At 42.4% G+C, this 26,577-nt stretch overlaps 1 protein-coding gene across 4 annotated transcripts in view; it reads right to left on the reverse strand.

The window, feature by feature from the left end:
- The window catches only part of TAFA2 (TAFA chemokine like family member 2), a 137,404-nt gene that overhangs the window by 43,844 nt on the left and 66,983 nt on the right, over nucleotides 1-26,577 (reverse strand). For 3 of the 4 annotated variants that reach the window (XR_014539292.1, XR_014539293.1, XM_083574767.1), the window contains exon 2: nucleotides 5,165-5,271. Coding sequence is in view for 2 of the 4 variants with exons in the window: in XM_083574767.1 (XP_083430893.1) it covers nucleotides 5,165-5,270 (106 nt within the window). In the remaining 2 variants the exon portion in view is untranslated. Of the gene's footprint in view, nucleotides 1-5,164; nucleotides 5,272-25,939; nucleotides 25,960-26,577 lie in introns of those variants that run through there. The other variant, XM_083574766.1, reaches the window with a different exon arrangement.

The raw sequence follows: 26,577 nt of genomic DNA on the forward strand, positions 1-26,577 counted from the left end.
GCCTAAACGTAAATTGCACCATTTAAACAAAAGCAGTTGCACGCCTATAGGCATTGCTAACAGCACGCGGAAGACAAAAGACTTAGTGTGCTATGTAGCCACTTTGTGGTTTTGACTTCTCGGCTGAAAAGAGAAATGGACCTACCAGCAATTCAAATGCCTTTCCTGCCTGTTTCCTTCCACAGCCACTTTCTTCTCCCTCTCCAACTAACAAAAGTTAATAAAGCACCCCACTACCAAATGTGGCACCCCACCTTTCAAAGTAAAGTAAATGGACCCCTCTGCTCCATTTTGTGCTTGGAGAGAGCAGGCAATCTGTGTCGCGCAGCAGTAAATTACCGTATTTTTCGCCCTATAGGACGCACTTTTCCCCCTCCAAAAATGAAGGGGAAATGTGTGTGCGTCCTATGGGGCGAATGCAGGCTTTCGCTGAAGCCTGGAGAGCGAGAGGGGTCGGTGCGCACCGACCCCTCTCGCTCTCCAGGCTTCAGGAGAGCCCCACCGCCAGCCCCACAAGCTCGTGGGACAGCGGGGAGGCGGAACGCTGCCATCCCGCTGTCCCCCGACTTTGTTAGAAGGCTGGCAGGGTGGGGAGAAGCCCGCTCCTACCCGTCGCCAGCCCCGCAAACTCGGGGGACAGCGGGGAGGCGCAGCGCGCCTTTCCTGCTGTCCCCCGACTTGGTTAGAAGGCTGGCGAGGGGGGAGAAGCCTGCTCCTCCCCGTCGCCAGCCCCGCAAACTTGGGGGACAGCGGGGAGGCGCAGCGCGCCATCCCACTGTCTCCCGACCTGGTTTGGAGGCTGGCGGAGGGCTTCCCCCTCCCCCAGCTTCGCAAGCTTCCAGAGCGATGCCAAAGCTGCATGGCTCTGGGTCCCGTTCTGGGGGCTGGGGAAGCTCGGGCTTCCCCCGCCCCAGCCCCGTGCCGGGGGGGGATTTTTTCCCCTTTATTTCCCCCCCCCAAAAAATCTAGGTGCGTCCTATGGGCCGGTGCGTCCTATAGGGCGAAAAATACGGTAATCAACACAGAGTTTTCTTCATAAACAAAATAAAACTTTTACTTGAGGAAACAAAGTTGTTCATAAACAGCATAGTTAAAGAGCATACACAGAGTCTCATTGCAGCTATCTGAGAGGCCTCACAGAGGCACAGTCTTAGTTACAGTGGTACCTCGCAAGACGAATGCCTCGCAAGACGAAAAATGGGCAAGACGAAAGAGTTTTCCGTTTTTTGAGTTGTTCCGCAAGACGAATTTCCCTATGGGCTTGCTTCGCAAGACGAAACGTCTTGCGAGTTCGTGCGAGTTTGTTTCCTTTTTCTTAAAGCCGCTAAGCCGTTATTAGCCGCTAAGCCGCTAAGCCGTTAATAGCCGCTAAGCCGCTAATAGCCGCTAAGCCGCTAATAGCCGTGCTTCGCAAGACGAAAAAACCGCAAGACAAAGAGACTCGCAGAACGGATTAATTTCATCTTGCGAGGCACCACTGTACTGATTTACTAGTCCTGGAGCCACTCTGTCTGCAACAACACAACACACACACACTGGCTGAGACACACAGACTGAGGCCCACAGAGAGGCTGGCTACTTTTATAGGGAGAATGAGTCATAGTGACTTAGCAGTTTGCTGTTAACAGTTAGCAGGCTTGAGTGATTGTGTAGACCTTGTAGGCCTTACTGTTTCTGCTCTCAAGAACCTTTGTCTCATGGCAATCTACTCACTCAGAGAAATGCACTCTACCTGCTTCAGGAGGAAGCACTCCCTCGTCCTGGATTTTTCTCACACCAAATGAGGAGATAGCAGTAGCACCAGTAAAGAAAATGCAGGTAAGGAGACGGAAAAGCAAGCAAGGTGGGCAATCTTGACATGCCATGTGTTGATTGACGTACATACATAAATGTCTGGTGTTCTTTTTTGCTGCATCTCCAGAAGCATAGCTGTCAACTTTCAACCTTCAGATTTGAAAATAAGGAATCAGCAGCCTCACCTGTCCTGGGCACAGTCTATGGGATATCTAACAATCCAGGATAGCAGCAGGAAACAGCGGGAAATGGCGCTGGAATAAGGGAATTTCCCACAAAAAAAGGGAAGGTTGACAGCTATGTCCAGAAGGGATCCAACTCTGAGTCTTCACCCTCAGCTGATGGATCTAAAAAGCCTTGGTAGGCCTGACAGATCCTTCCCACAAACTGCCTAACAGAATCATAGAATCATAAGAGTTGGAAGAGAGCCCCTGCAAAATGCAGGAATACGCAGCTGTCCCAAACAGGGATCAAACCTGTAACCTTGGTGTTATCAGCACCAAACTCTAATGAACTGAGCTAAGAAGCAAGTCTTCAGTGAAACTGACAATCTTGCCGATTTTTTTGAAAACTTCCCATTGCCAAGACGTAAATTAGCAACAGAAAACGTTTCCTTCTGGGGCATTCTGAAAAGGGGAACCATTAGCAGTACAAGTTTCAGAAAAAAACAAAAAGTAGTAAGTCCAAGTATTAGGCATTGACAAGGCTGAAGGTTGCTTCTGCATTTCTAAGGAATGACTACTGAAGAAAATAAAGCATCTGGAAGAAGGAAACTTTTGGGTACTTAATTACATGGCTAGCCCCAGAACATCTGCCAGGTATACGAAGAGCAAAGATAACAGAATCTGAGAGAATATAGAAGATGAAATCAGCAGGGCACCATTGGAACACTGTGATGTAGACCAGACAGCAGATCACTATTGCACATTTGAGATGACAGCTGTTTGAATACCCTAGGTTTGGGCTTTGGATGAAATGACATTTTGGGTGAAATGAAACAGCAGCCATGCAAGGGAACATAATAAAACTGTTCCAATTTTTCAGTATGAATATGATTAATTCAGCTCTGTGTCAGGTGCTGCTGAGTTCAAAACTGGACTGCACAGTTTACCCTGACCTTTTTTTTGCTCAGTGTGCCAAGAGGCAGGGTCTGTGGCCAGAGACAGCAGCAGTACTATAAACCCCAATTCCAGCCCCTGTAGTGCATAAATGAGAAAAGGACACCTAGTAAGCATAAACGAGCATTTTCTTTAAATATCCTTGTTGATAAAAGCATTGTTAAGACAGCTGGATGCTGTGATGCTATATAGCAGCTATGTACATTAACTGCTATCAAGTCAACAATATGGCCAACCCCCCCCCCCAAAAAACAGCTGTAACTCCAGTTTGTGAGTCCCTATAATATATTATGCGGTTAGAGCCGTAACAGAGAATATATATTTTATACTTTTAAGAAATTGTAGATGCTCAGCACAGTTGTGAAGTTCTCAAGCATTATTAACAAAACAGTATAGTCCAACATGGTTTGTTCAGAAAAGCAGTATCTGAAGCAATGCTATTATAATAGTATTTATCACAACATGTGGCTGCCTTGTAAGTAAAATAAGGCCTTTTGCTTTCCTTAACCACATAGCAAAAATTAATATAAGAAGTGGCCCACATGACTGACAACTGGGTGCCTGTTGCTGACCATTGCCATGGAAAGTATTTGAAGCCTCTGGAAGCCAGAGGTTTTTTTAATCCATAGTTTTGGCTGTGTCTTAATGCAGGATTGTGGGAATAATTTCTTCATAGTCTTGTTTTTCTTACAACTTGTTTGATTCTGTGGCACCTATGGATTTTCGTCAGCCATTGCTGACTTTCAGTCATGCTGCTATGTGCTGAGCCAGTCACATTATGGCATGCAGACATAATGCATACTGACCTGTGCATGGGTTGGCTTCTGACTTTCAATCACAACTGCAGCTTTTCAAATAAATCGAAGACGTACCTATTCCTTTGCAGGTCTTCCTACAATGGTAGCCAACCCTTTTGAAATGTGTTCAACAAGTCAAGTGCACCAACCAAGGGCATGTATACAGTATGCATGCAAGCAATCAAATCCTTCTCTCAAATTGGTTGGTGTGGTTTCACCTCTAATCTGCTGAGCTGGGAAGAAGGCAGTGACACGATATGGAAGCCATATATGTCTTCTTCAGTGGGTCAAACAGTAGCTCCAAGAGCTGTTAATTAGATAAGGAAAACTGATGTGGGGTGGGTGGAAGAAAACATAAAATGTCTCCCAGCACTACAACCTTTATCCACATTTATCCCCACACTTCAGGAGTTGCTTTTAAAGGGGAGGAAACGTGAGATCTGATTATGGATTTTCCATGGGGTTTTTTTCTTCTTATTTTGGTCCTTACGGATGCTAAATCCTTACTAATTCCAAATCTTCCCTTCCCCTTTCATTCTCCATAACTTTAATTAAACCACAGCCAAATTTTCAAAGCTTGAATCCTGAGAATGTACACAGGTGCCTCAAAATGAGAAATAAACTTTAGGACTGTATTGTAGAGCAAAAACTATTACTAGCATCTCAAGGTGTTTTTGATTAGGTATAACAAGAGAGCTGTTTCCTATTAATCCATAAATCAACGGATATTGTTCCCTGGAGAAGAGTTCCTAGTCATAAAAGTAAAAATAAAAAAGGGTATTACTTTCAAGCTGCTAAAAGCTGTCAGAACTGTAAGCATAATTCTATAGTGACAAGTGAAAGAGTACACTGCAATAAGGGAGAAGCCCTATTTCTGTAGACACCAGAGAAGAACACTCTGAGGTCTTATTGAGAATAGAGACACGACTATTCAGCACGCACACAATGTCTCTTCAGAGTTCATTGGCATGGATAATTGGACTGCTACAGCAGCCCACGTGTTACTCAAGATGGTTTTTTACGAGGCTCATTTCATGAACTCGTTTACAGTATTTCTATGTACTCTTTGATGAACATTTTTTAATGGGAGAAACAGCTTTATTATGAGCTTGCTCAATTTTTCAAGTTTACCATCTTCAGATAAGAAAAACAAAATTATGGTGATTAAAAAAAGAAAGTTATTAAAAAGGGTTAACATAAAATTATTTCAGGACACAACAGTAGGAAACTAAAGCAACATTACTTAAAGAAAACATTACTTAACACTGATTTGTCAACACATTGACAAAAAACAACAACCCACAGGAGCCAATGAACAAAGAAAAATACATGATTTAAATAATAATAATAATAATAATAATAATAATAATAATAATACCATTAAACGGTTATCACCTTGAAGCAAGGAGTTTACAGATAGGTGCCACATCAGTACCATACAGTGGAATTTCTTACCTTTGTGGTGGTTTGCCCCAGATGCTATTCTGCCCCACAGTGTTACAACAAATATTATTATTAGCAGTTTTCCTTTTGTGGCTTTCTGTAAGTATCTTTTATTCATCCTAGGAGGAAAAAAATAAAATACACAAAATGAAAAATGTTCAGTAAGTATAATTCATGTTTTCCCCAATTTTATAGAAGTAGTTAAATACATTTTGTACAGCGCAGTCCCATTTGCATCTACTGAGAAATAAACACCATTGAAATTCAGTCAGACTTCATCCCAGTTAAATGTGCCTAAGATTTCAGCTTAAGACACCTGGCAGGCATTTCTATATCAATCACCCAGCATGGAAGGCAGGAAGTTAGTCAGATCAAATACATGTCATTTGCTTAAGCTAGTCTTTTAGCCCAATAGGTAAATACCACAATAATGGCTCTACTCGTGTTAGGCTGCATAGTAGCAATAATTTCTAAAGAGCAAGGGGAGCGACTTTCACCTCGATGCTAATCAAGGTACGGCTCAAATAAGGCATTGAGAGCTTCACAACTATGCCAACACAATATCAACGGAAAGCCTTTCTAGGAGGGGGAAAGCTTATCACTGCCTCTTAATACCTTATCACAGCCTCTTCTCCTACACCCAAAGAAGGCAAAGAAGTGAAGAAATAAAACATATTAATCACAGGCAACGAAAATCCTACCACCTTAAAAAAAAACCCACACAACTTTATATATATAACATTATCTAAAATGTATTCTGTTTCTTATTTATTTATAAAAAGAAGCGTTTATATACTGCTACAGTGTAAAAATAGTTCAAACCAGTTTACAGCAATAAAAATGTAAAAAAAAAAACATGCAAGCAAAGCATAAAACAAGTTAAAAACAAATATCATTAAACCATTGTGGAAGGACTGGCATAGGACTGGCAGAAAAGAAAAGTTTCCAGCAGGCATTTAGAAGTTGGCACAAAAGATGCCCACAAAGTGTATCACAGACCATCAATGATACCGTCTATGATATACAGTACTTTGCGAGAACACCTCACACAACTTGAAACAGCACACCAAGATAGCTAGTTACACAGGGTTGATTCCGTGGCTATAGAGCACAGAAACAGAGCACAGAGAAACAGGCAGGGAATGTCTGCCCCTTCCAGTCCACATGACCACCACCTCTCAGAGTAAAAACATGATGGACTTTAAGCCACATGGATGGCTTCCTGTATTAATTATGCAAACATACCATACCTGGCTTCCCAGGATGCTTCCCAAAATCCGTAGTTGTGTGCTACAGCAATAAGCAGAAAAACCCAAACGCTACCATCCTACTTTTAGTTTATTCTGTAATCCTAATTACACATGCTACTTAATAAGCAGTGGCTCTGGATTCTGAATAGACATGCAGAGGGGGAGGGCTGCAAATTGAGAAAATGTTCTTACCATGTCGACCTGATGACTTTTCCAAGAACCGCCTAATTATTAATAGTATTCTTTCTAACAAGCGTTAACATGAGGGCTGGTACAAATGTTACAGAAAAGCAACGAAGGTGTAAAAATGAATCACGGTATCCTTTCCTCATTTGCGTTGTGCAATGGAAACTAACAGCTGAGAGGCTGGGGGGAGAAGCTGCAATGATCAGTTGAGTGGGAATCTCTTTGAGAGACCCATGAGATCCACTCAACGGATCAGAGTAGCACTCCTCTCATGGCTAGCCAAAACGAAGCCTAAGTGTGTCTCTGCAATCATGTGTTTAAGTCACGCAGTCAACTGAGAGCGCCATTTTCAGGCAGCAAAGTTTACCACTTGATAGCTTCACCTGAGTACTGTACTTACTTGAATGTAATGCACACTCTTTTTTGCCAAATTAGGGTGCACATTAGATATGATGGCACATTTACATGCACCAGCAAATACTTTATTGGCTTCAAGGTTTTGAAAACTGAGGTGCACATGGTGCATTAGATTCGCGTAAATACAGTATACGCAACGAAGGGACTTTGTCTGTTGTACCTGATGAACTTTGATTCCTCCCTTCCTCGTCTAAGTTTCCATTATACACAACCAGTCTTTCACATGAGTTGCGAACAACATCCATAGCAAAAATGCTTGAAAGTATCAGTTGAAAGTCTGACTGCTATCAACATCTTACGCTGCTGTATTATAGGCTGACAAATCTAGGGAATGTTAAATTATAGGTGCAAAGACAGAAAGCTTTCTGCCACTAAACAGCAGTGATAATATGCTACTGAATCACAGCTATAACGTCATCTCAAAATAGCAGCAAAGGCAGTAGACTCATACAGGAAAAAAATGGGAAACAAAACCCCAGCAACTCACATATTTTTGCTGCAAAACTGTAGACAAGGCACAACACCAACCATTTCTCAATGTCCACCAAGAAGATGATGTTTTTATGGAGCGCATAAGAACATAATGAAATCCAGTGCCCCACCTAGTCCTGTTCTCACAGTGGCCAACCAGATGCCCCTTATGAGAAGCACAGTAACTGAGCACAACAGTAGTGTCCTTCCTGCAGTTTGCAGCAACTGGTGTTCAGAAGCATTTGAGGCAGAGCACGGCCATCGTGGCTAGCAGCTAATGAGAGCCCTCTCCTCCATGAATTTGTCCAATCTTCTTTTTAAGCCATCCAAGTTGGTGGCCATCACTGCTTCCTGTGACAGTGAGTTCCATAGTTTCACTATGCACTGTGTGAAGAACTACTTCCTTTTATCTGTCCTGATTCCTCCAGCATTCAGGGTCACTGAATGTCTGCAAGTTCTAGACTTATGAGAGGGGGGGGAGAGACGAAAATGGTCTTTATCTACTTTATTCATGCCTTGCATAATTTTTGGCTCACCCAGACTTCCTTTTGTGCTGTGTTTCTACACACTTTAAAGGGAGCACTGTGTCCAAGTGCTCCTTTTTTAAGGGGGGGCAGCACATTTCCCGCAAAATCACTGCTCTTTACGGCCGAATTGGCAATCTGCTAAAAACCCAAATTGCCATTTGTTCCAATTCACCATTAAAGAGCAGCTTTTCACAAGGGAAGCACCAAAGCAATAAAATAAAAATAAAAGGCTTGGACACGGTGCTTTAAAGCACAGGGCTGTGCCTAGAAAGTGCAGGGCAAAAGGTAAATGTGGATGAGCCCTTTATAAACTTCCAAAACGTTCACCTCTTGTTCACCTTTCCTCCAAACTAAAAAGTCCCCAAATCTGCAGCCTTTCCTCATCGCTGCATCCCCTTGATCATTTTGCCCTTTTCTGAATATTTTCTGACTCTACAATATCCTAGAGTTAGCCTATATATCATGGAAGGCTTCAGGTTTTCCATTTGTGGTCTAAATCTAGAAATCATAAGAACTTGGTGAATACAGGAGGCACACCAGAAACCAGAATTTAAACAAACTGGTTTAAACTATCCAGTCTCTGCAGAGAATGGGTTGCTCCAGCAGGCAGAAAGCTCATGGTGTGCAGCAGTGGGGGACATCCAACTTTCTTTTGTCTCCCACTACACTGCCTTTGGACGCGGGTGGCGCTGTGGGTTAAACCACAAAGCCTAGGACTTGCTGATCACAAGGTCAGCGGTTCAAATCCCCACAACGGGGTGAGCTCCCATTGCTCGGTCCCTGCTCCTGCCAACCTAGCAGTTCGAAAGCACGTCAAAGTGCAAGTAGATAAATAGGTATCGCTCCGGCGGGAAGGTAAACAGCGTTTCCGTGCGCTGCTCTGGTTCACCAGAAGCAGCTTAGTCATGCTGGCCACATGACCTGGAAGCTGTACGCCAGCTCCCTCGGCCAAAAAAGCCAGATGAGCGCCACAACCCCAGAGTCGGTCATGACTGGACCTAATGGTCAGGGGTCCCTTTACCTTTACCTTACACTGCCTTTGGAAAGGTACAGCTGAAAAATGGTGGAAGAGATGAAGAGTAGGCTTCACTTTGCTTCTTTTTCAGAATTATATCCCACAGGTGAGCAGAAATAGGCCTGAACCCAAATTTAAAATGCTAAACTGGCATGTTTACGCTTTCGATTTTGATTTCACACACACAACACAATTGTACCCACAAAAGATACTCAAAGAAGGGCTTTTAAAATATTGTGTAAAATGCCCCTGGTTCTTGAGCATAAGCTGAACATATTTAAATGGATAATCGAACCGCACAGTGAGACCTTTGTGGGAAAGCTCAACCATGAAAGAATGACAGAGAAGCACCGCTTATTGTATAAATGCATTCTAACTGTGTAAACTCATCACGGCTGTGAAAGGGCAGTCTTTACTGAAACAGGCATACATAACACAAAAAAGACATGTAAGATTAAAGTATGCATATCACCTGTATATAAGCAAAATATGCAGAACTTGGGAAAATATTCTCCATGTCAGAACACTTTAATTATTCCACAATATGTACTCAATGAAAATAGTATGCACATACTATTATGTATAAGGGCTTGGATTTATTAAACCGTATTTTTGTACAAACCCATGAATGTTAATATGTTTAAAACTAAATGCCTTGGAAAATATTTTTTTCTTTTCTGACAAAGTAAGTTTTCTTGAAACACCTTTTAGAAATACTGTGGTTCTAATGAATAGTGTCCTTTCTAAAGCTGTGCCATTATTCATCAACAATGCTCCCAGATTAACATCAGCTCCTTTGCAACACAATTGATTGCAATTTTCACCTTCGTTAATTTTCAGACAGGCTACTAACAAAAGCAATAGAGAAAACAAAGTAAGAAAAAAAAACCAAGAGATATCTTGTTCCCCATAAAAAAACTGCAACACGAAATAACTCACTGAATTAGTCGCATTTAACTGTGGATATAGTGGCCTGGTTTTCACACACCAAACCATCATTTAGAGCTACGTGCATGAGCTGTTACACTCTTCTCTCCCCTGTTTCCGTACAACCATGAGAACTTTTGTACAGAGTTTAGTTTAATGCTATCCTCATTTAAAACAAACTCTTGTCAATTTCTAAACAAGCCTACTAAAACCACATGTTATAAAGCGGACAATTTAAATAAGCAGTGTTTGATTTAAACCAAGATCTCTAATTCATATATAATGACAAGCTAGGTTTTGCGGGGAAAGGAACTAAATTCTGTAGATGTCTTCATGCTGGCCATGGCGGCTCCTTCATGTTCATGCAAGTAGCATCAGACAATAGTTTAGTGTTAAATGTAAACACAACAAAATGTAGTGAAAGCCGTAGGGCTTTGAGAAGTAACTGCGGAGTTTTGAGGCATATCCACTCCTGCTGTTGGAGAAGTGCCCTGCTCTTCAGTTCAACACAGCCTGGAGTTGTAGACCAAAACACCTGGAGGGAAACAGGTTGGAAAAGCTCTATTTTAAAAGCTTCAAATGAAGCTGCATTTCCTTATATGACTACAGCTCAACAGATTGCAATCCATTTATTTATTCTTCTGTTATCATTTCAGCAGGTTGTGGAAACTCATGTTTATCCATTCTAGATGTAAAAAGGCCTAAATATATACAGTGCTATCTCGGGTAACTTACGCTTCAGGTTACAGACTCTGCTAACCCAGAAATATTACCTCAGGTTAAGAACTTTGCTTCAGGATGAGAACAGAAATTGTGCTCCAGCGGCGCGGCAGCAGCAGGAGGCCGCATTAGCTAAAGTGGTGCTTCAGGTTAAGAACAGTTTCAGGTTAAGAACAGACCTCCAGAACGAATTAAGTACTTAACCTGAGGTAACACTGTGTGTGTGTGTGTGTGTGTGTGTGTGTGTGTGTGTACGTACACACACACACACACACACAAAAGCGGAGGAGTCTTTTGTTGTTGTTGTTGTTGTTGAGTTACTTTTACTGAACGTAATATCCAGTTTAGAGGATTTAAATCCTGTGACCACTTACTCAACATTTAATTTTTCAAACAGATGTGCACAGTGCTTCCCGCCCCCACCCCGGGGTAATCAAGGGTATGCAGTACCGGCACCTCTTTTTGTTGTTGTTAAAAAGTGTGACACTTACTGTAACAACTTCATGGTGAATACCAGCACCTATTTTTCTAGGGGAAAAGCACTGTATGTACATAGTTTTACAAAATACTAAAAACCTTCAACAATTCAATAATCAAGTCAATCAAGGATTTCCCCCCTTGTATAATAATAGCTAAGTATCTGAGAGCTTAACACTCCAAGTCATGTACAATCTCGTACAGTACTTTTGTCACTTCAAATTCTCTCTCAATATCTGTGCTTAAGAGGTTGAAGGTTGAAGAGGTCTCTGTCTTTCCACTCATTCATCATTGCTATAGCATTTGCTTCCATAAAGCTTTCGCAAATGGTTGATTAAATTTTCTTCATTCATCTCGCTTTTTCGTTAAGATTCCTAGAACTGAAGCTGGGAGTCTGCATGCAAAATCCTTTATTGTTGTTATGGCCTATAGCATACATTCCACTTGTGTCTGCATCTGGCAATCTGGCTGTTGATTTTAGAGGCCTGGGACTCTGCAAAATAAGAACCTGAGGTCTGAGGTTATGCCAGTTAAATGGAGATATTAATTTTATTGCACTCTCCTTGCTCAGTTAGATACACCCTGGTGTTCTCTGCAAGTCCTGGGGTAGTAAAATCTAGGCCTAGGCAAGGGCATTCTGGAACCCTGGCCTGGATCATGGGATACATCTGCCATAGACATTACAGTACAGTCGTACCTCGGAAATCGAACAGAATCCGTTCCGGAAGTCCATTCGACTTCCGAAATATTTGACTTCTAAAACCCGGCTTCTGATTGGCTGCAGGAAGCCGTGGAAGCCCCATTGGATGCTCAGCTTCCAAAAGAACGTTTCGAAAACCGGAACACTCACTTCCGGTTTTCGATCGTTTGGGAACCGAAACGTTTGACTCTCAAGGCATCCAGGAGCCAAGGTACGACTGTACATCTATCCTACCCCCTACATGTAAAACCATAATTATAACTGAAAACTCAGAGCGCTTGAAAACACTTCAACAACCATACAAAAGAAACGTAAACTGCTATAACAAAACTGCACAATTATAGGAATAGAGTAAAGACAGGATAATTGGCATATGGTTCAGGAACCCTAGGGCAAACATATTGCCCGAATTACGTTGTCTTGGAGCTCCTTGGATACACTGTAAATTGATAAGTTGCGCTTCTTTAAGACATCAGAATGTTTATTTCTGGAGAGTACCCCAATCTTTACAGTCTAATGTTTGAAGAGGTTATGAAAGAGCAACCATTTGAAATAAGCGTTGTGTTTCTCTTTACACTCATGCTCTGTGCAACAAAAATATAATTTGCAAGTTACTTTAACTGGATTGTGTGAGTTTCATATAATTTAAGATTTCTGACACTAGGCACAAGGCTACTGGAGACTCTGTACTGCTTTGTTTCAAACAATGTGGACTGTGTCAAGTACCTGCTGTATGAGGATTAGCAAGAATTATTTTTCAGTTTTTCATTTAATACAATTAATTGGCAAAGTCTGGGCTCTAAGCCAACTATTTTATTTTCTGTAAGAATTGTAATTTGGCAGCGTGTGAGCTCAACTGAATGCTTTACAGCTGTCTTAAAAATACAGAGCAGTATCCATTTTACATATATACAAGGCATCATAGCGCATTTCAATGAGAATTCTAATTAGTTAATATGCTTTACAACAAAGCACCTTAAAGTTATAATTGCCAAGATATTTATGCAGATAAGCAATAGACGAGAATGAAACACATGGTTTCCAAAAAGCAATACTAAGATTTCAATTTACCAAGCAGAATGTTAATGTAATGGGGGAAGAAGGAAAAACATAATATTATTAACTCCAGAGAGGCAGCCATATCAGAAACTCAGGAGACTTGTGGCATAAACATTTGTAGGCTAGAGCCCAATCAAATTAACAGTACAGTATGTATTCACGAGCTCTTCTCGAAACACTTTCACAGGATCACAGAATGTGTAGAAAATGAGAATTGAACACAGAACATTTCCAACTTTGTGTTGAACCGTTCAGTTTTTATCTGCAACTCACTGAGGAAGTCAGTTTGTCCTGTGAATATGTCCTCAAGTGAATTAACTGGAATCATACATTCAGATCTGTTTGCTTGCTTATCCGTGTTATTTTCTTTGCCATTGAATCTCTCTCTTATTTTTCTTACTACCACCTTTCTTGCTATGCTGATTTATCACGTAAAAAGGGACAACTATTCTCGCTAGTAGGAACCACCCACCCACTGAGTCTGTATTCAAAAGAATTCGCTAATGAATTGTGAATTGCAGCTTCACACTGAAGTCTCCCTATAATGTCTTTTTATTGAAGTGTAACAACTTTGTAGGCAGTAGCATCCTGGGAGACTGAAATGTTCTCCCACTGCTTCTGAATGCTGCCATTCTTAGGTCAGGTTTGTTCTGTTCATTCTCTTGCATAAACACAGGAGACTTTGTCCCTGTCTTGTGTGAACACAGGACTATTGTAGAATGTGATGGCATATATCCCATTGCAGGATGTGTTGGAGAACAAGATAGTATAGCTGAAATAATTTGGCAAAATCATGCAATACTGGTTGCCAAGCGGGAAAAAATGATGTTCTGTTTGCCAGATGATTGCATAGAATAGATATAATACTTTTTAAAGTGGTCCATTTTCATGTCAAGCTTGTAAAAATCACATGGAAGCAGTAATAAATAAATCAATGGGCCACCAAAAAATCTCAGCTACATTAGTGCAAACATTTCTCCCATTTCACTGTACGGGAGCTGTTTCATCAACATTATTTGCTTTCCAATTTTAGGAAATATATGCTTCAGACATGTAATTCCATGCACCTTTCTTCAGAGATATATGGGTAAGTAATCACACTGAGGGGAAAAGAATACTACTTTAGTTGGGACCTCGCTCGTCCCAACTAAAGAAGAATGGCAACTTAAACTGACAGAATATGTGCAGCTTGCAGACTTAACATATGGAATAAGAGAACAAGAAGAACACATGTTTAGAGAAGAATGGAAAATGTTTATTGAACAAATGGGGGGGAAATTGTGTACACTTGAAAACGTTGGCAGCATTAAGATAAATTCAACAGTGTAAATAAGGTAAATAAGTTTTGATGGATGTAATAATGGAATACAGTGGTACCTCGGGTTACATACGCTTCAGGTTACATACGCTTCAGGTTACAGACTCTGCTAACCCAGAAATATTACCTCAGGTTAAGAACTTTGCTTCAGGATGAGAACAGAAATCGTGCTCCAGCGGCGCGGCAGCAGCGGGAGGCTCCATTAGCTAAAGTGGTGCTTCAGGTTAAGTACAGTTTCAGGTTAAGAACGGACCTCTGGAACAAATTAAGTACTTAAGCCGAGGTACCACTATACAGTCATACCTCATGCTGCGTTAGGTTCATGTTGCGTTTTTTTGGCTTGCGAACGCGGCAAACCCAGAAGTGTATACTTTTTTGCCACACGTGCGTTTTGCCACACATGCGTGCACAGAAGTGTTCTGCACGCTTCGCGCATACGCATAAGCGCTCTATTGTGCTCTGCGCTTGTGCAGAAGCGTCACACTGGTTGCAGACTTTTCAGGGTGCGACCGGCACCCCGGAATGGATCATGTCTGCAACTAGAAGTACCACTGTACTGAATGGTTTAGTTTTTGTAAAATATGCAGGGATTTGTGATATGCAAAATGAACCATGGAAAGAGAAGAAAGGAAGTCACTGATATTTTAAGGATGTTCAAATGAGTATTCTAAATTGTAAAATAGAAAATTTAATAAAAATTATATATTTTAAAAAAGGGGAAAGAATACTAGTTCTTGGATTACTATTTGTGTAGACACGCCACTAATATTTTCACTTATTGCAGTCTCGGTTTCAATGGCAATTCCATTTTTAGACTTACAGTAATGTTTGATATGAATGCACTGGAAGGGTATCGTGCTTTTGCAATTGATATAGTATTGCCTTGGAGTTTTTTGTTTGTAAGGAAAGGTGTTACTGTATTTAGAAAACCAAAGAATTGTGGAACTATACATTTCTTTAACAAACGTACAGTGGCCACAAAATGCTAACTGCCTGATGGGGGCAAAACAGAAAATTGCAGGAAATGGAATATCCTGGAAAAGGACATGGTTGGCTGGATCACTGGAACCCTGAACAGAAACACTTCATGTACAAACATTTTGTCACAGATTCAACTTTTTTGCAATCAGTCTGAAAAAAACCCTAGATTAGATTAGTAACCTGCATGAAAGTGATAGCCAATTAAATCATACTCAGGAGTAGACCCACAGAAATAAATTGATTTATATCAATTAATTTAAATTGGGATACCCTGCGCATGACTTAATTGGGTATCATGGTTATTCTCACTCTTCTTTGTAAAGGAGCTTAGCCAAGGTTTGTTCTCGGCTCTGAGAGCCAGCACATTCCCAGTAATCCATAATTCAATTTACTGTGTCACGTGAAGCATGCCTGTGTATGTAAAGGGAAGTCAGGTCTCTCTTGTGGGCCATTAAATAGGTGGGGCATTTCATACTAATTTTGAAATAGGTCTTGGCGGGGGGGAAATGATCCACACTCTTTAATCCAGTGGTTGGAATAGGTAATTCCAGAGTTCAGTGCCAACTCTAGGGTCCATTGTAACTATACTATGAATGATTCAAATACTGTATTGTTTCAGGTAATATGTGCTATTTTACGCCCAATGCTACATTAACAGAAGGTACAGTAAAAAATAAATGTGATTTTTCATGAAGTAATAGCTCAAAAAAAAAAAAGCTACAGTTTCATGAGTTGCTAGCACTGGTATTGTATGCGATGTAAAACTCTGTATTCTATTGATCTTGGAACCTAGCAAATTCTGATATATGCCAACTTTTCATGCAACTATATTAGTGCTTGCCATGGGCTAAAATATTGATTGCTATATTATAAACAAAAGCTGAACCAGACTTAGGAAGAATTGAAATAGTGGTAGTCAAGAAGATTTTATACAGTTTCTTATTTGAATTATCAAACTTTGTTCTGAACAGCCAATACATTGGTAGCACAAGTCATTACCTCAACCTCCACAGTACTTTGCACCTGAGAATTCTTATACAAAGGTAGCAATTACAGAATATGAGAAAAGGATTTAATACCTTCTCTTACCCATTAAAAGCTGTGTTGCCATTCAAAGTGACTAGCGGTATGTTATCTCCCCACACCCCCCACATTTAGAAATGCTAAAGTCTATTTGCAATGAAACAGTAATAGTGGAGAGCTTAACCAACTACTGTGATGTTTTTAAAAAGCCACAACCATGGTATCTCCCAGAGCATTTTCACACCTCTGGAATACATTGATCAAAAGCTGGCACTGCTGCACCTTGCAACAAGATTGAAAAGAGACCTTTCTGAAATAAGCGTTGATTCCGATTCACTTGCTGCTAATATGGTTGGAAGTTTAAGAGTTTATCAAAGAACTCCATCCCATGTTGCGGTGCAAAAAAACCCAACAAAACTTTATTTTTTTGCAATTGAATGCAGGATGTACCGTATTTTTCACCCTATAGGACGCACCGGCCCATAGGACGCACCTAATTTTTTTGGGGGGGGGGAAATAAAGGGGGAAAAATTATTTCCCCCCAGGCGCGGGGCTGGGGCAGGGGAAGCCCAAGCTTCCCCCGACCCCAGCCCCCAGAACACGCAGCTCTCCGCAAGCCATGGGAGCCCAGCGCCGGGCTCCCACGGCTTGCGGAGAGCTGCGCAAAGCTAAGCCTGGGCGCGCTGCACCTCCCCGCTGTCCCCCGAGCTTGCGGGGCTGGAGGCGGGGAGAAGCACGCTTCTCTTCGCCACCAGCCTCCAAACCACGTCGGGAGACAGCGGGATGGCGCGCTGCGCCTCCCCGCTGTCCCCCGAGCTTGCGGGGCTGGCGGTGGGGCTCTCCTGAAGCCTGGAGAGCGAGAGGGGTCGGTGCGCACCGACCCCTCTCCCTCTCCAGGCTTCAGCGAAAGCCTGCATTCGCCCCATAGGACGCACACACATTTCCCCTTCATTTTTGGAGGGGAAAAAGTGCGTCCTATAGGGTGAAAAAGACGGTAGTTCTTTTGTGAAAAGTTTTTGTTTGTTTGTTTGTTTTTTGTAGAATTGCATCTGTCCATTTCCCCCAGGTCAGACACTGATTCAAGCATGGGTTTCCATGTACTTCCCACCCCTTGGGAGTATCTCAAACGCAGCTAGCCAGGCACTTCGGCGGCAGCTCTTAAATGTCTTCCTTGTTCGCCAGCTCCTCTGTTCCTGTGGTCCAATGGGAATATAATGGAACCCAGGCTGCTGGCAAGGGGCCTTCCAGTTCTGGGGCATGGATGTCCAGATCTGATGTTTTCTCGGACTTCTTGACAGTTTGGACATTTGCTAGAGGGTCCTGCTTCTCCTACTGCTCATCTGAGGAGACCTCCGCTTCAAGGTCTGAGCAGAGCTGAACCCTGACAACATACTTTATGCATAAGGAACTTCCATAAAGCCACTTCATCCTTTATTTTTTATATATATACATCCCTTTAAGAACTTTGAAATATGAATTTTCAATTATAAATTTATGAACATTTGTTGCTAACACATATATTACATAGGTCTCCTTATCAATGCAAGTTTCTACGCTGCACATTATGTGGTCAGGGCAGCAGAGAGAGGATTGACTGAGGCTCCTTGTTAAATATACACTGAGTGAGAGACAAACCAAGGTTTGCTTCCATGTGAAACGTTTCAGAGTGGTTATATAGCTGTATAGTTCTTAGAGTAACAGGTCTCTTTTATCCAAAGCATGTTAAGCTGCGAAAGATCACCTCTAACCACTGTCAAAAATTATAGCCATTTCCTTTTCAAAGGAAGCCTGCTAAATTGTATGGAAATTTCTCCTATTTTTACAAATTGTGTTACACTTTGATGAATAAAAAATGGACCAGCAATGCTCAAAGCAAGCATGCAGATTTAAGAGATCAATCAAGGCAGAGCAAAATTTTATACACCAAGAGAGTTATGTTTAATTTTTAATACCATTGCAGGGGTGGGGAAGCACAGTTTGAAAGCTATCACCCACAAATAGTTGCTCAAGAAAGTGTGCCAAGAAAATCCAAGTATAGGGGTTTTTGTTGTTTTTGGTTTTTTAAGCAGTACTTCCAATATGCCATCCCTATAAATGTTCTTAGTGTTCAAAACAACTGCATGTTTATCTGATATAACTACCAACAGGAAGTTCAATTAAATAATAGTAATAATTCAAAATATCAATATTATCTAAGAACTAAGAAACTTAGTCACCAGTCTGTTAAGGTCCAATCTATGCTAGTTGAGAAGCCATAGGATATGAAATTCCACTACGTTGGCACAACGCACAATTCAACACTTCCATGCTAGATACGCACAACGCCCCAGCACAACTCTCCAGTTATGCCAGGGGAAGACTGTTGGTGCACCTGGAAGGCTAGCACCAGTCACTCTTCTCTCACACAAACAATTACTGTGTATCCAGCATTGGGAGAGGGGATGGAGACAGCAATATAGAGAGGGAAGCATGGACCTAAAGGGCTAATTGGCCCATACAGAAGCCTGTTTGTAGGAGCCCCTTCTGATCTTTTATAGTGTGCTGTTATGAATCTGTAACCTCCTGCATATATGATAGAATTGCTGTCCTGGGCTTCTTTGAGAAGAAGGGCTGGATATAAACTGAATGAATAACCAAGCTGCTGCACGGGGTTAGGATTCTACTGCAGCCCCTGTGATTCTGGCATATATGATTGGGTGTGAGGGCTAGGGGCTGGTCACTGGGTAAGGAACTGCTTGTGATGTAGCTTCAAGTCCTGGGAGTTCATCCTCTTTTACACCTTGCATGCTTTTTTTTTCTTTTTTTTTTGGCATGGAATGGCTGCGATCTAGGAAGGAAAGGAAGTCTGCCTTTGAACCGTCTCAGAATCTGTCACGATTGAAGATTTCAAAGCTGATCTACATCAAAGCTGATCTACATCTAACCCAGGGGTAAGCAACCTAATGCCTGTGGGCCACAAGCAGCCCACGAGGGTCGTTTAACCAACCCACGAGCTACCCCCGAACCAAGCCGCCCACTTAGCATAGCGCAGCATGGGGACTCGCTTCCGCGGTGCTGGAAATGGTGTCTGTGCATGCTCAGATGCCGAAAATCGTGTCTGCGCAGACACAGACACCAGAAATCACGGCTGCACGCACTCATGTGCGCGCACGCTCCGGCCCACGGAGGGATCTCCGCTGCAGTGAACTGGCCCAGGCGAGGTAAACCTTGCCGACCCCTGATCTAATCCATCCACACAGGGAGATGAGGAACAGGTGAATCCACTCTGGAATTCCAACTCCCCAGATTACTCCTCCATTCCTAGTACTGAGCATTTGACTACCTGCCCTGCGTGTCAGAAGCGATTCTCAAGGCCTAAGAGCCATGCCCATGGATGTGAGTGCATGTGAGGAGTCAACTCAGATGAACAGTTTTTCCCAACATGACAGTGATCATGCATTCATCTGAAACTAATCAGATGCGTCTTCTGCATTATGCACTCTGCATCAACAGTTCATCGAGCTTATTATTATTATTATTATTATTATTATTATTATTATTATTAAAAAACTTCAGTGCAACAGTTGTAGAGTTTCACTTGATTCCCAGTGCAAAACACTTTGCCAGTCAATGCACATGGTGGTGGTGGGTGAGACACGCACACATAAAACTTCAGTCCAAACTAAGTAGTTAAGCTTTACAAGTGCTATGGACCATTTTGTCCCTGGATGACACAAAGAATGCAGGGATATAGTGCCAGAGGGTAGCAAGGTTGACCATTTGCTACAGACCCAAGACGAGCAGAGGGTCCACTCCCCTAAAAGTGCTAGCATTTCCACTTTGATCAGATCAGGCACAATAATTTTCAGTTTGCATCTCTCATCTCTGTGGGTCTCAGACCCATAAAGGTGCTCTGCCTAAGTCACCACTGCCGCCACCTCAGGATTTTGGAGCCAGCACAGGCAGGGTGGGGGAGTATTGCATATTTATATGAGGGACAGTTCTACTTCAACACAATACTAATACTAATAAGGTAAAGGACCCCTGACAGTTAAGTCTAGTTGCAGACAACTCTGGGGTTGCGGCGCTCATCTCGCTTTACAGGCCAAGAGAGCTGGCGTTTGTCCACAGACAGTTTTTCTGGGTCATGTGGCCAGCATGACTAAGCCGCTTCAGGCGCAACAGAACACCAAAACCAGAGCAGTGCATGGAAACACCGTTTACCTTCCCGCTGGAGCGGTACCTATTTATATACTTGCACTTTCTGGCGTGCTTTCGAACTGCCAGGTTGGCAGGAGAATAATAAAAATAATAATAGTAATAATAATAATAGTAATAATAATTTTATTATTTGTACCCCACCCATCTTACTGGGTTGCCCCAGTCATTCTGGGCTGCTTCCGGAATATATAAAAAACATAATATTTTTTTTTAAAAAAACTTCCCTATACAGGGCTGCCTTCAGATGTCTTCTAAATGTTGTATAGTTACTTATCTTCTTGCCTGGTGGTTGCATTAACTCCACACCCTCCAGCATTTCTCTGATGAAAATAGGGACGTCCTAAGGAAAAGTGGGACATTGCAGGATCAGATCTGGAACTGGGATGGCTTCTGTAAATCTGGGACTGTCCCTGGAAAATAAGAGATACTTGGAGGGTCTAGATACACACCTCAGAGATGCACACCTGACTCACACAATATTGTACCATTTCAAACATTCATGGTTCCACACACACATACACACCCGAATCCTGGGCAATGCAGTCCACCAAAGGTGCCGGGAGTTGCAACGACACCCCCATCCCACCCCACCCCCGAGCTGTACCCCTCAAAGTGGGTTTACAGTTCCTTCCTCTTCCTAGGGAACTCTGAGAAGTATAGCTCTCCCTATGAGGGCAGCAGAGGCCAAACAACAACCCCCAGCGCCCTCCACAAGCCACAGTTCACAGGATACTAATCAACACTACATAGCAGCCTACTGGCAGTTATCTCTATCTTGCCTTTAATTAGGCAAAAAAATCTTTCGAATCACAAATGCATCCTAAGGCAGTAGTCCCTGTTTGTGCTACTACAACAATACAATTTCATTTTCTCAACAACAAGGAAGGCGGCTACTTGCTTCTGTCATTTTTTGGCAGTGCAGTATTATTCAGCAAGATCACCTTGTCCCCAAGACTCAATCTACTTTTCTGTAATAAATTTTATGAATTCTTTCCGAGCCACATACACAATAATAGAGAGAGAGAAAATTGAGTACTGTGTATTATTTTGTGGAATGGTAATGATGCACTATTAACGCTATTACATTCTATAATGTAGCAGGGAAGACACACTTCCAGAGGAAGAGAAAGCAAATATTATTATTATTATTATTATTATTATTATTATTATTATTATTATTACTATTTCCCTCAAAATGTGTGTTTTGCTCTTTTTTATAACATAAATTTTGTTAATTAAAAGTCAATATATGCTATTCTGGAAACAAAATGTTTGGGTTTTGCAGGAGATTGTCTGGATAAAATGCCTTTCAGCCCTGATATAACCAACAAGTTAGGGAGTTTGCATATCTCTCTTGTACAACGTAAAGCCTATCTAAGCGCACTGTTAAAACAAAAACAAAAACAAAAAAAGGAGCCTGAACGTGTTTTAGCTGCGGGGTTTGACTGACTGGAACTGAACATGCTGGAAATAGAATAAGCGTTCAGCTACAAACACAGAAGAAAAGGCAATCTCATTTAAATGATTTGCTGATATGACTTAAAACAATTTATTTAATCTTTACCTTTTTTATGTAAATATCCTTCAACTAAGGACTTAAAAAGTATAATTTAGAACAGATTTTAGAAAGTATAATTAGATGCCCTGTCAGATGGGAAGACAAATTAAAAGTGCAATTCACATTGCTACTGCAGCCGTGCCACCAAGGAACTACTAATCTTTTGCACAATACTCACAGCAGAATGTACTCTAGCCTCCGTAGGGCTCATGATTATAGACTTGCAGGGAAACTGGGATTTAAATTATTCATCAGTGCAGATTTTCTTTCACGGGGAAAAAAAATTAGTGTGCCACATAAATAGCAAAAACTGTTAATTCACAGCCTTTTACAAATTAACTGCCTGGTAATGGCATCAGTTATTACCCGTTACTTTTACTAGCACTTACAGTACCAAGATGCTATCAAAGAGACAGCTGCGTGCCTAAAAAAAATATGTTCAAGACAGACTGCAACATCCATGCAACCAATTAATTTTTCAGGATGCATACACTCAGGCAAATGTAAATCACTACGCTGAAGCCTGTCAAAGGTGCTGATTAATGCAAGTTTGTGGCTATACTCATATAGCCACTCTTGGAGGCAGAACATGGCTAACATACAAAAATTCCCAAATATTAAAGTGATGCAGATCTATGCAGCTGTCAAAACACCCAGATGTGAATTACAGGTTCAACGACCACAATCTCACCTGCCAAGCTGAGGCCAAAAAAGCATGCCCAGGATTACTTTACAGAATCATTATTATTATTTTTACAAAGCAATCTCACGACAGGTGAGAAACCACTGGGTTGTCTCTGTATACTAAGATACTATAGCTGCCGTTCTACAGAATGAAATGCCGCTAGGCAGAGGAAAGCTCTCGCTCCCGGTCTTCTGCTGATCAGCAGAAGAGCAAGGAGGTTGGTCTGAAATGTGTGTGCTCACAAACAAGAACGCTGTATGGCCATAGCTGTCAACCGTCCCTTATTTGGCGGAAAACTCCCTTATTCCAGCGCCGTGTCCCGTTGCTGTCCCTTATGGATGATGTTCCTTAAATTTCCTGGGTTTCATGCTCGCCCGGCTCGGGGTCCTCCGCCGTGAGAGAGAGCATGCGCACGAGCTGCCGTGTCTCCGTCTCTCCCTTTTCCCCCTCAGGGGCGCGTTGTGAGGCGGAGGGCAGGCAGGCAGGCAGCCCCTCTCTTGCAAGACTTCCATCGCACTGCCAGGGGAAGCTGGAGGCGGCAGTGGCAGCGGCAGCTGAGGAGGCAGCCTGAGGGAGGAGGAAGAGGAGGAGATGGGGAGGGACGTAGAAGGGCGGCACTTCAGGGCCACCACGACACCGCAACCGCCTCATGCCGGGCTCTCTCCCTCCCTCCCTCTCGGGCGGGGAAGGGCCGATGGAACTCCTTGTGCCAGGGCGACAGCAGCCCTGACGTGCTGCTTAGCATCCCCTCCAACCAGTGCAGCATCTTAATGTAGTGATTTTCCCCTCTGAATCCCTTTCATAACTCTATTTTTATAAATCATTTGTCCATCTATAGTTCAAATTTTTACTACAAGTTTTCTGTCAATCCTACCAATGTATGTAACTCTTGACAATAGCTTTTCAAATAAATTATAAACTTTCCCCATTCTTTATTAAAGAGGTCCTCTTCCTGGTTTCTAATTCTGCCTGTAAGCTTTGACATCTGGACGTCGTTCATCAGTTTTGTCTGCCACTCTTCTTTGGTCGGAGTTGTAGACCCTTAGGAAGAAGAAGAAGAAGAGTTTTGGATTTGATATCCCGCCTTTCACTCCCCTTCAGGAGTCTCAAAGCGGCTAACAATCTCCTTTCCCTTCCCTCCCCACAACAAACACTCTGTGAGGTAAGTGGGACTGAGAGACTTCAAAGAAGTGTTACTGGCCCAAGGTCACCCAGCAGCTGCATGTGGAGGAGCGGAGACGCGAACCCGGTTCCCCAGATTAGGTGACTACCGCTCTTAACCACTACACCACACTGGCTCTCATCTAGTCCAACCCCCTGCAAAACACTGTCGGTCGCAGCAAAAGCAGCATGGCTTTATCAGTGCCGGATTTATGTATAAGCTAAGCAAAATCCCTTATTTTGGCTGCTGATCCCTTATTTTCGAGGCTGCTGGTCCCTTATTTTCAAATCTGTAAGTTGACAGCTATGTGTATGGCCTGTTTGGCTGCAAGCACTTTGGCTACACCCATTGATGGCACGGGGCCCTGAAAAGGCAGATCGTTGGTCTGAAAAATATTCGCCACTTCTGTGCAATCAGGTTTCTAAATCACAGTGTAAGCCCACCTGTGTAGAGGAAGATTCCCTCTTCAGACCTTCTCCCAATACATGGACAGGCAGTGGGGAGAAGCAGGGAATTTGATGTGACTTTGTGGAGCAGTCAGGCATGGCTTTACTCACCCAGTCCAGGTGCACTAGTTAGTTCAGAAAACATGCAAGTAAGAGAGGGCATGGCAGAGGCGCCTAAAGTTATGGTGTCAAGAGAGTGAGTAGAGAGAATTTTTTTCTCCCTCCAGAACCTGGAGTCATACACTCAACCTGAATCTTGAGAAGATTCAGGACAGATCAAAGAAAGCATTTATTCGCATTGTGGATTTAATAGTTTTAACTATGCACGAACAAAAAAAGTACCACCGACATGGATGGTTTTAAAAGGCGATTAGACAAGTCCACGGAAGATAAAGTTATCAATGGCTAGTAGGCTATGTTACGTCTAGTATCAGGCAGAATGCTCTGAGTGCCAGCCACTGGAAAGCAGCAACAGGAGAGAGCTATTGTTTTTCCCTTATGTTTAAGGGCTTCCCATAAGCTTCTGTGAGAAAATAATTTTGCACTAGATAGGCCTTGGTTTGACCCAGCAAAACTCTTCTTAGGTTCTTAACAACTGTCACAGTAACAACATAGAGGAGAAGGCCCAAATAGGGGTCTTCAACTGTGTTATGTGTTCTGATTTTTCTTTTGTTTGTTTTTTGGGGGCTGTTCAAACATGGGAGGAAAGCGATGTGATAAACCGTTCCTTTCAATCTTGCCCTCTTGCATCAAATCTTGCCCCTTGTATTATGTTGCTGCTGGTTTAAGTTGTGTTTTTATAATAATTTTGGTCAGCTTGTTGATTCATTGTTTATTGCTGGCTTTATTTATTTACTTACTGTGTTTTGCTGTATATATTTTAGATTGTAAGCTAGCTACCCTGTTTGTTATTAAATAATTAAATATCTGCAGCTACACACATAACTAAATGTAGGGATTGACATTTTGTTGATGAAAACAAAAGACAAGAGAGAGAGCGCCCCCTCCCTCCTGCTCTATATATTGAAACTAACCCGGGCTGGATCTAGACCAGGCATAGGCAAACTCGGGCCCTCCAGATGTTTTGGAACTACAACTCTCATCATCCCTAGCTAAAAGGACCAGTGGTCAGGGATGATGGAAATTGTAGTCTCAAAACATCTGGAGAGCTGGAGTTTGCCTGTTCTAGACACAGCAAAGAAGTACTTAAGTTTAAAGCACTGTAAATTTAAACAGGGGAAATGGGTAGAGAAAAACGGGACTCTACATCGCCATCTGATGTTGTATCGCATATACAAAGCATTTACACTGCTTTTTCTTTACCAGTCTATCTGAGTCCCAGGCTGGCAGCTGTAATCTTATGCCAACTCTAATGACAGAACAGCATCCTCCACTGCACCTGAGGGCAGGAGCTTAGCTTAGGAGGTGCTAGACTGCATGGTGCACACAGCTCCCTCCAGCATCTACTGCTTTGGGCATCTGCCTCTCTCTATATTATGGTAGGACCGTTCTTAAAATTACCAAGCAAGAACAAGCTGAGAGAGAGAGAGAGAGAGCGTGCACTGTGGTTAGAACAAGTAGAGAAGACAGAGCGGCTTTCAGGACTGGCCTGCCACTTGCCTTTATCTTCATTAATGTAATAAAGGAAGTGGAGCTGGTACTCACCAATGCATCCTCAGAATGGCAGCACCTGGTTTACTCTGACGGCAACTGCTCTCCACTTATTCTTAAGCAAATGGTTCTGTCCAAGAACAGCTCAGTGTGTGATGGGTCCTTCCCCTGTTCCTTCATCTCCGGGCATATTACAGAACCCCTATCTGAGAATCTGTATATTATTAAGTTCATAGAGCTGCCACATTTTCCAAGTTTGGCAATGGTATTCGATTTCCTTGCAACAGAAATGTTGCCTGTTCAGCCCAGCCAAATCCCCTTCTCTGGAAAACATTTCTGCACAGAACAAAACACCACACAGTGGCAGAATGAAGCTACACTCAATAAGGGGAAGTATTTGTTTACTGGATTCTGCCCAATAAATGCACCTGGCCTACCTCTTTCTTAAGAGGCCACAAGACAAATAAACAATCACTCAGGAAACAAAAAATACACAATCCTGTTCCATCCCTATAATTCTGTGAGGTGTGAAACACAGATAGCAGTCAAGTACAACATTCCTAAAGTGGACATGAAAGGGGGTGTTTGACCTGCCAGTAGAAAACTTCCTGTTTCCTCCTGGGCTGGGATAAACTTCCTCTGCATGTGACTAGAGGTGGGCATGACCTTACCTGCCCAGGTGGCAAAAGCAC

Source organism: Podarcis filfolensis (assembly GCF_964270895.1).
Source record: "Podarcis filfolensis genome assembly, chromosome: 10".
Lineage (NCBI taxonomy): Eukaryota > Metazoa > Chordata > Lepidosauria > Squamata > Lacertidae > Podarcis > Podarcis filfolensis.